At 45.7% G+C, this 10759-nt stretch overlaps 1 protein-coding gene across 1 annotated transcript in view; it reads left to right on the top strand.

Moving 5' to 3' along the window:
• Positions 1-9523: 9523 nt before the first annotated feature.
• Positions 9524-10759, top strand: part of DNAH11 (dynein axonemal heavy chain 11) — a 303071-nt gene continuing 301835 nt past the window's right edge. Inside the window, exon 1 of the mRNA XM_069088738.1 lies at positions 9524-10020. Coding sequence (XP_068944839.1) covers positions 9730-10020 — 291 coding nt within the window. The 5' untranslated portion in view covers positions 9524-9729. The remainder of the gene's footprint in view (positions 10021-10759) is intronic.

Genomic DNA, 10759 nt, shown 5'->3' with positions numbered 1-10759 from the left:
GAAAGAACAGCCTCAGTCAAGCAGCCGAGTAAAAAGCCAGAGTTCCAAGGACTGAATAATGTGTGGGCAGAGAAGGTAGGCACTTCCTTCTAGGAGTTTGACTGTGAAAGCCTTGGGGGGGGGGGTAGGGGAATTGGGGGACTTGGTTAAAGAAATAAAGAGGAATAAAGGAAATTTTATTTTGCCTAATTATATGACAACAAAACTGATAACAGGTGAAATACTTACAAAAATATAAAATACTCAGATTAACAGAAGAAATGGATTATTTAAATAACTATCAGGAGGAAATAAATTTAAACCATATAAGAATTACCACAAAAAAAAAAAAAACCTCCAGGTCCCGATAGATTTGCAGGAAAATTATATCAAAACATTCAAAGAGCAATTTGTTCCAATGTTACATAAAACTATTTGCAAAAACAGAAAAAGAAAGGACCCTTCTAAAATCCTAAACCAGGGAGAGACAAAAGCAGAGAAAGAAAACTATAGACTATAGACATCCTTAATGAACATTGAGCAAAAAATCTTAAATATTCACATTCCATTTCTCAGCTCCACCAATATTCTCTGGCTATTTCCCATGCCTGAAATGCTATTCTTCCTCATTTCCATCCTTCACATTCCAACTAAAATCACATCTGCTACTGGAAGCGTTTCCCAAACCCTCTTAACTTTAGTGCTTTTCCTTTCACTTATTTCCTGTTTTTCCTATACATGAGCTTGTTTGGTGCATATTCGCTTGTCTTCCCTATTAGATTTTGAGCTCTTCGACAGTAAAGAATGTCTTTTGCCTTTTTTTGGTATCCCTGGCACTTAGCACAGCGCTTGACAGAGAGTAGGTGCTTAATAAATGTTTACTGACCAACTGAAAATTGACTACAAAAGCTTATTTAAAAGATTACATAATAATGATGTTGGGTTTCTACCAAGAATGGAGGATTGGCCCAACATTAAGAAAACTAGAAACATAACAAGCCATATTAATAGCAAATAATAAAAACTACATATACCATTAGATACTGAAAATGCTTTTGCCATGCCATGCCAACAACCATTTTTGTACAAGGAAGGAAGGAAACCAAAATTTATTAAGCACTTGATCTGTTCTTTAAAACACTGTGAATCAAAGGAATAAATGGGCTTTTCCTTCATGTAGCAAGTATTGTCTAGTAAATCCAAGAGTGATCATAATCTGTAATGGAGAACCATTCCAGAGAACCTTCCCAATAGGCTGTTGGTGAAACAGCCATAGCCAATCTTGTCACTCCTATTTAACAGTGCTAGAAATGCTATTGATGGCAATGAGACAGGGAAAAGAAATTAACTGCCCACTTTTGCAGTCAGTCAATAGTTAATGGGCATTTATTAAGCACTGACTGTATGCCAGGCACTCTACTAAGTGCCAAAGAAAGACAAAAGACAGTCACTGTTCTCATGGAGCTCAGTCTAATGGGGGAGACAATATGCAAACAACTACATACAAACAAGATATATACAGCATAATTTGGAGATAATCACTAGAGGAAAGGCATCAACATTAACAAGGATTGGAAAAGGTTTCCTACAGAAGGTGGGACTTTAGTGATATTTGAAGTAACCCGGGAGGGGGGAGGGAATTCTAGGTATGGCAGATGGAGAAAATGGCCAGAGTTAGAACAAATAGGAGCCCAGTGTCACTGGATAGAAGAGGATGTGGAGATGAATAGAGTGTAATGGGTAGGGATGGGAGATAGGCAGCTCAAAAAGAACTTTGAACCATGACAAAAGAGAATTTTTCACTTGATCCTAGTGTCTTTGGGGAATTACCCAGATCTTTCTTTGGGAATTGCCAAGGTCTTTTAAAAGAGGTATGATCTATGAGAGCTTACATCCACTGAGATGACTGTGAAGCTCCAGAATGATCTCCCTTCCTGGGTAAAGCATAAGAGACTGTTTTGTAGAGCTCTGGGCAGAATGGGTGCAGAAAAGCATGAACTTATATTTGTTCTCTTAGTGAATAGTTAGAGCTATAGGTCAGTCAAATATTGTAGTAGATAGAGACCCAGAAAGGAAGATCTGAGTTTGAATATATGTCCTCTGACTCTTTTCTACTGTACCAGGCACTAGTGGGTATCTCTCCTCTCTGTCCCCATCACCCACTTAAAAACAAAGCAAAGATTTGCTATTTCAGGATTTTTCTGGAATGAATTAGAGTCTAGAATTAGACTAAATGACCATTAAGATCACTTCTAGTCCTAATGTCATGATTCTTCCAGAAGTTCTAGGTTCAGATATGCGCCTCTGTACAATGCAGTGTATAAATTATACTTGGGACAAACAATAATTTGGTTTTTGATATGGTTTCATTTTGTGACAGTAGGGGAGTAGTTATCACTTTCTTTCTACCATGGCATAGTATTTCTGAAGTTGGAAGAACAGAGAGAATACCAGTAAAAAAAAAAAAAACCTGCCAAATATTCCTATTATGAAAAAAGATCATTAAATGACTCAAAAGAAGGGTGGCTAGGTGGCTCAGTGAATAGAGCACTGACCCTAGAGCCAGAAGGGCCTGAGTTCAAATCCAGTTTCGGACACTTGACATACTTACTAGCCATGTGACTTTAGGCAAGTCACTTAACCCCAATTGCCCTCCAAAAAGCAAAAACAAATAACTCAAAAGTTTCACCTAATATCAATCAAATTAACACAGTTGATGAAAAAGTAAAATGACAAATGTCACAGGGGCTGTGGACAAACAGGTAAATGAATGCATCCCTCTCAGGAGAGCTAAAAAGTACCTGATTTCACAGGTACTAAAACCGCATATTTTTTGACCTGGTAATACCACTATTAGGATTACACCCCCAAAAGATCAACAAAGAGTAAAAAGACCCATATTTTTATAGGAATCTTTTTTGCAATGGCAAAGAATTAGAAGCTAAGGGGCTATCAATTGAAGATTGAATGAATCAGTTACGATATGTAAATAGAATGGTCAATTTCAGAGAAACCTAGGAACTCTTGTTGATGAAGAGTAAAGGAAGCAGAATTAGAAGAACAATGTACAGTATACATATATACATATATACTGTATATACAGAATATACAGTAATAACATTATAGTAAACACAGACTTTGAGAGACTGAAGAACTTTAGTCAATGTAATGAGCAACCCCTATTCTAGACTCTCCAGAGGACCATTGATGGAAGCATTCCACCAACCTCCTGACAGAGAAATGAAGAGCTCAGAGTGCAATAAGACATATTTTTTTCGAAATGACCAATGCAGGACTTTATTTTTTGCTTGACTAAGCATATTTGTTACAAGGGGTTCAAGTTTCTTTGATGGGAGGAGGGCAAGAATATAGAATTCTATTAATGGAAAAAAATGTATTTAAAGAAAATTCCTTGTGATGGGAAAGATAAGGCAAAGACTAGAGTACTGAAGGGTTTTTTTAAGGTTATTTTTTACAGAATAAACCCATTTTTCATTCAAGGCTTGACCAAAGCCATTTTTAGAAGAAGTTCAGGCAGCCCTAAATCTGGATGTCTTTATCAGACTATAAAAATAACCACCCATCTCCCCAAAGCATTGTGGAATTATTTTTTGTTTTGGTTTGTCTTTTACTTCCAGTGATCCTAGAAGTCTTGCCCCCATTGAGGGAATGATGAACTCTTGATAGATATATTGATATGAGAAGTTGACTTATCCCAAGATTACAGAAATCCCTAAATGGAAAAAGGATACTGAAGGACCGCCTTGCATTATGCAACATGTCACAAAAGGTTGAGAAATGTATCCAAGCAATGCAGATAAACATGTTTCAGTGGCCTTGAACTCACCTGATTGAAAATCTATGGACTATAATCGCAATGACTTTGAAAAATGAAGTGTTTCGCAAAAATATGCTTAATATCCAGGGTGATAAAAGTGTGGTTTCATGAGGAATATGAATATGTGTCAAAATCTTATGAATTTAAGGTCAAACCATGTAAAACAAGTGACTAAAGGAAAAGGAGGCTATATTGCAGGTCATTTTTTTAAGATGTAAAATGTACGGCATCTCAGTAAATTGAATAATTTGACTTTGTCCCAGGTGGTTCGCACAACACTGTAGCTGTGTGACCCTGAGCAAGTCACTAAACCTTAATGTGCCTCAGGAGCTTCCTAGGATCTAACTATCAAGTGATCCAGACATAGTCATCGTCTGTGTGGGTGGAGGGGGTTATCACACCAACTCCCAGTTCCTTCCCATATTCTTTGTGCAATGGCCTGTTTGCTATTATAGGATTAATTATCAAAAACCACTTCTTGGATTTCCCCCTTCTCCCTCCCTGGGAAAACAAACCCCGACTCTTTGTGACTGACCACTCTGGCATCATCTTTCCTTCCTTCACCTGGAATGACCCTCGCCCAGATATCAGAACAGTCTCTTTCCCTTGACTGAGCTTCTTATAACACCTGAAGGTCAACAGCAGCTCCTCTGGTGCCAACTGGGCATTGGCAAGGGGAGTCAGCAAGAAAGCAGTGAGCAAGATTGTTCATCTAAGATGACTGCAGTAAAAGGTTCTTGGACATAAGAAACAATTAGGACCCAATGGAAGTGCTTGTTTTCAAAGGCTGATGAGCCGGCTCCTGTCCACAATGGTTCTCTTCACTGATACAATGGGAAGACTGAATCGGCTGCCTTTGTGGCAATACTGGGAGCTCTTTGGTGTTACAGAAATCCATGGAGCAACAGTTTGGGAGGGTGGTTACAGCCTAGTAAAGGTGCAACTACATAAATGAGGCTATAATTAATAGCAATGACAAGGACCATTAATTGCCTACTATGTGCTAGGCACTAGAGACACACAAAGCCAAAAAAAAATAGTAATTGTCCTCAATAACCTTCCATTCTACTGGAGGGTGGAGGTAGAGTATAACATGTACAAACAAGTAAAGAAATAATAAATAATGGGAAAGCAATCTTTAGAGAAGCAGATATAGAAAGACAGAGAGGGAGAGGGAAGAGAAGGAAAGAAAGAGGGATGCAGAGAGAGGGAGGAAGGAGAGGAGAGGGAGAGGAGGGGGAGAAAGAGGGAGGGAGAGAATAGGAAGAGAGGAGAGGGAGAAGAGAAGAGAAAAAAGAGAAAGGAAAGAAGAGGGGGGTGGGAAGAGGACAGGACAGGTCAGGAGACCAAGAAGAGAGGTATCACAAAAGACCTCATGTAGGAAGCAGTACCTGAGCTATTCTTGGAAGGAAAAATAGGGATTCTATGAGGGCCAGGTGAAGGAGATCATATCAGACATAGGAGACAACCTGTGCAAAGACATGGAGGCGGGAGATTGAATGTTGAATGAGGTAAAGAGTTAATAGACCAATTTGGATGGAATACAGAGGACATGAAAGGGTGGGTGGTATCCTGATGGGGGGGGAGGCTTTGAATTCCAGTTTGAGGTCTCTGTACATTATCTCTGAGGCAAGAAGGAACCATGAGAGATTTTTAAACGTGAGTGACAGTGGCCATTTCTAGTGGTTTTCCTCTCTGTAATGTCCACCCATTGCTCTGAATTCTGTCTTGAGTTCTCCCCTTCCTTCTCTGTCTCCTCCCCTCTCCTCCTCTCTCCCTCCCCTCTTGTCCTCTTTCCTCTTCTTCCTCCTCTTCTCCCTTGCCCTCCCCTTTGCTTTCTTCCCCTCCCCTCCTTTTTCCTTCCTTCCTTCCCCTCCCCTCTCCTTCCCTCCTTTCCCCTCCCCTTCCCTCTTCCTTCCCCTCTCCTTTCTCTTCTCTATTTCCCTCCCCTCTTCCTCTCTTCTCCTGTCTCCTCCCCTCTTCTCCTTTCTTCCCCTCTCCTCCCCTCCTGTCCTCTTTCCTCCTATCCCTTCCCCTCCCTTTTGCTTTCTTCTCCTCCCCTCCTCTTTCCTTCCCTCCCCTCTCCTTTCCATCTTCACCCCCATTCACCCAGCTCCAAAGTCATCTTTATATAGTTCCTAGCTGAAGTCTCTCAATGCCACCTCTTCTTCCTCTCCACCTAAATGCACCACGGCAGGCATCTTGCCCTTCAGGTGGGAGGAACTCACTCTCTGTCTTCTGGGGGAAGAGCTGGGAAGTTTCCAGGAAATGCAGGGGACTCTTGTGCTTCGATGCCTGTAAACAGGCAGCTCCTGGAAAGACCTTGTGAAGTCCCTACCTGGAATGTGGCCAAGCTTCCCTCCAGCAGCAGCAGCTTCTTGAGTCTAGAAAGGGAGGAGGGCATGGAGAAGAGAGATCCAAGCTTGGCTGCCACTTTGTCTTATAGCAGCATGCCTTGCTTCTGTTTTTCAGTGGCAGCTGCATTAAATCTTTTCTTTACATCTTATTAATTTTTGTTCAGTTGTGTCCGACTCTTCGTGACCCTATTTGGGCTTTTCTTGGCAAAATATTGGAATTTGCCATTTCCTTCTCCAACTCATTTTACAGATGAGGAAATCGGGGCAAATAGTGTTAAGTGACTCACCCAGGGTCACACAAGCTAGTAAGTATCTGGGGCTGGATTTGAACTTATTGAGAGGAGCCTTCCTGACTCCAGGGCTGAGGCTCTAGCCACTGGTGTGCCACTTACTGCCCTATCTCATTTAACAATTATAATAATAGTTGTTCACATCCCTTAGCACTTAAAGGTCTACAAAGCAAGTCGCAAAACAAATTTACAACACCAAAGTCTCTGAAGAGTCAAAAATGAGTACGGCAGTCGGCCATGGTGAGCTGGCTCCAAAGAAGGTATGGAAAAGACCCGTCTATCAAGAAGCATTTATTAAGGACCTACTATGTGCCAGCACTGTGCTAAATGTCGAGGAAACAAAGAAAGATGAAAACAGCCCCAGCCTTCAAGGAGCTCACTGTCTAATGGAGATAAATCTATCTTAAAAGATTTCTGTGATTAACAAAGAAGATGGACTGGTCCCATGGTGAAAGTGAGGGGACAGCCTAGTGGTTCCACAGGAGAGTAAGGAAGGCCTCCAGGATGAGGGATGGACCCCATGGGCATCTTGTAGGAGGAGGGGCCAAGAGTCCCATGGAAGAAGCTATGGGATTGGCTGGAGTCATCTACAAGCGCAAGGCCACAATGAGGACTTGAGCTCTGTGCAAAGAAACTCTCCTTGGTGATGCCCATCTACATTGTTGGTCCTTTATTGGCCTGGAGAGTTTCTTACAGATCCTGTTTGATTTACGCACACCTCTATTTCAGTATTTAAAGCCCTTCATTACCTGGCCCCCAACCTGCCTTACTAGCTTAATTCCAATCCAATCAATGTTTATTAGCTTTGTACTAAATGCCAGGTGCTGTGCTAGTCCTGGGAAGTCCTAGAATTAATAAAAAGAAAGCGTTCCTGCGCTCAAGAAGCTTACAATCTAACCGGGGGGGGGGGGTGTCTACAGCACATAGAAGGAAGCAGTGAAAGGCAGGGGGCAAGGCTTCCCTCAAAAAAGGAAGGTGTGGGAGGAGTTGGGGACTCTGACTTCTAGCCCTCCAATCAGAAAGAAGAAGCTGAAGGAGCTGACGACTGTCAGCAGTGAAGGGATGAGCTTAACCTGAGAGGGCAGCAGATTCAGATGGCAGCGAGTCACCATTAATCCCCTTGGTCTGCCTTTCGGTCCACCCAGTCTGGCCCCTTGGCAGTCTTCCTACAGAGATCTGTGTCTCCAGCCTCCCTGTGATGCATAAGCCATCGCCCATGTCTAGAACATTCCTCTTCATCTCCACCTCCCCACATCAGTCATTTCTATTAAGGCTCACGCCCATCCCCTTCCCTTACAAAGCTTCTCCTGGTCCTACTAGACAGTGCCAGACCTTCCCCAGGCCCCTTATATTAATTTGCACATTTCTATAAATGCATATGCTGGCTCGACCCTGAGCTCTGTGGCTTCCCTTTTTTTCCCCAGCCCCTCAGCATCGACCCCCTCCACCAGTACCTGGTCCTTGGTATGTCCTTAATAAACATGTTGACTCACCTGTGGTGAGGTAGTAAATGCTAGAGAAAGGACTGAAATCAGGTCTTCCAATTCTATCCATTAGACCATCCTACCCAACTCACCACCTGAAGTAAATACTTCAACTGCCTCTCTCACGTTTGAGAGAGCAGCAGAACGCAGCAGACCAGTTACTTAGCTTTTTGGGAAGGACTAGTCATCAGTATTTTCTCAGTGCCCCTTCGCCTTCTCCCCTCTCCACAGGGGATCTGGATGAGGGCACCAGCCAAGAAAAGAACGATTAAGCCTGGGAATCTTTGTTCTAAAGTGAAGGAATGGGGAGAAGGCTCCTTTCAAGCTTCTTCAGACCCTGGGGATTTGGACACAGTTCTAAGCCAGTGGTTCCTTTGGATAGTTATATAGACCAAAGGTTTGAAATGAAAACCAATATCCTTTGCTGTTAAAACTATGTGCTATCTGGAGGCTTCTAGTGAGTTTATCTACTTGCTGGAAATTTGGCAGGAAGAAAAGGAAATAAAGAAAAAACAGCCTGGTGGAAAGGGAAGAGAGCTGACTTCAAATGCGTGCTTTGCTAGTTTGGGGACCTTGGCCAGGTAACTTTCCCTCTGAGTTATAGTTTCCTCTTCCTTGAAATTGGAGAGTTGGATGAGTTGACCTGAAATTCTAAACCTATCTATTAAGAGGAACTGGTAGGATTTTGCAATTAGAAGGGACGTCTCAGTTTATCTAGTCCCCTCCTGTCCCCATTTTACAGATAGGGAAACGGAGGCTCGGAGAGATGAAGTGGCTTGCCCAGGGAATCCAGATTTGAACGCTAGTCCCCCGACTCCGAGTTTAGTGGACTGCCAGCCCCCCAAGTAGGCTTCATCTCTCCCTCCCCAGGTACACAGTCAGCTCTTTTCCTCATCTGCTTCCTAGACACTTTCTTTGTACAGCAGTCTTGGCTCCGCAGTCAGAGATCCTGAGTTTAAATCTTCCTTTATCTTCCCCTATGAGTGACCCTAGGCAAATCACTGAACCTTCCAGGATCCCAGTGTCCTCACTAGTTGGTCTCCGAGGTTTCTTTTAGCCCCATGATGCCGCTATCCTTGATTCTCCCGGAAATTCCCATTTCCCTTCGAGTCTGAGAGGCCAGCAGTGTGAGGGCTGCTTCTGGGCACTGTAGGGCGGAGGTGGGTGATGGTGAGCACTTTGACCCAGGCTGGTCCCACTGCTGCATGACTGGGGGAGAGGAGGTGGAGAGCAAAGGGGAGGGGAGCCGGAGGACCGCCCCTCCCCCCCAGCCCGGGGCTCCTTCCTTTCCCTTTCCCTGCCCTCTCTGCCCTGCTCTCCTGGCAGCTGCAGCCAATAGAAGGCTCTGTGCGCACCGCCTCCCGTGGGAGGATGAGCATTGCCCCTCCCTTTGCCTGGTACCCAGGGAAACGGGACGCGGTCCCTGGGGCTGCTGGGCTGTTGCCCTGAGCTCAGGGAGCCGTAGCCGCGGCACTTTCTCCTCCTCCTCCTCCTTACTACCCCCGACTCCGTGGGAGGGGCCCCGCCCGCACCAGCGCCTCGGCCCCAAGTGGCCGCGGGCTCCAGGGCAGTCAGGCAGATCGGGCGTGAGCGAGGGACTGGGGTGCCGGAGCCCCCCAGCCACAGAAGCTGCAGCCTCTGGGCTAGCCCCGTCCCCCTCCCCCCAGCCCAGCGCAGCGCAGCCCATCGGGCAGTTAGCGCCCACTGGCAGAGCAGAGCGGAGCTAGGGTGCGAAGACCCCACTGGCTGTCCTTGCGCTAGGCACATCTCCGCGGCTGGAGATGATGGAGTTGGAGCTGCCGGTGCAGGACGAGTGGAAGAAAGAAGAGGCGGAGGAGGAGGAAGAGGAGGAGGCCGCGGCCAAGAAGGTCCTTCGCTTCTCCCGAGACCCGAGGGCCAGCTTCCTGGGACGCCGCCTCGGGCAGATTCTCAGGGTCCGGGAGGAGACCTGGAGACAGTACCTCGAGGGTGAGGAGAATCGGCAAACACTACAGGAGTTTTGGGATCGCCAGGGCCCCGCGCTCCTTCTGTTCCGCTGCTCTCCCCCTGGACGCCTCACTTCGGGGTCTCAGGTAGGGGGGGGGGGCGGCGGGCGGTGAATGGGGTGTGCCCTGTGGCGGTCTGCGGCCGCCCGAAGTCCAGGTGGCAGCGCGCGGGGGACGGGGAGGGTGATTGGGTGGAAAGCCCCAGGTGTAAGTGTAGCCCTGCCCCTCCTTCATCCCGTGAAAGTGAGGGGCAGCTGGGGGAGGAGGGTGCTTCCGTGCGGGGGAGGAGGGAGCAGTTCTTCACCAAGTTCCCGTGGAGCCCGGGGGCGCTGCGCTCTGCTTCTTTCCAGGTGCGCCCTGAATGGTAAGTGGGACTGAAATGCTGAGGGTGTTTGCCATTCCTGGTCGGGAGCTCCTCCAGGACGTCTCTGAGCAGATACTGGGAGGCTGGAAGGGCCCTCGGAGGGCGTCACTCTAACTATTCTCTTTTGTAGCCGAGAAAACCGGCAGCCAGACAGGGTAAGGAACTTTCTCAGTCAAGGCCCACCCGCAGAAAGCATCAGGGAGGATTTGAATCCAGGTCCTCTGACTTGAGAGCCATTCTTCTTTCTGCTGTGTCAAGTTGCCTCCTTAATTTGTCTACGTCTCACAACTCGAAACGACGCTTTCTTAAGTTATTTGTAGATTTCAAAGAAACAAAAAAGGATTAAGAGAAGTTGTCTTAGATATTTGATGTCTCAGTCTCCCCTTTTCCTCCCCTCCCCTTCCATCTGCTCGCCCAATACGGCCTCTCCCCAGGATCCTTGTTTAGGGAACAGAAGGAGAC

Source organism: Petaurus breviceps, unplaced genomic scaffold (assembly GCF_028583685.1).
Source record: "Petaurus breviceps papuanus isolate PSGF00001 unplaced genomic scaffold, PetGlider_PUasm1.0 185, whole genome shotgun sequence".
Lineage (NCBI taxonomy): Eukaryota > Metazoa > Chordata > Mammalia > Diprotodontia > Petauridae > Petaurus > Petaurus breviceps.
The sequence above is the reverse complement of the archived record's forward strand: the minus strand, read 5'-3'. Positions and strand labels throughout refer to the sequence as shown.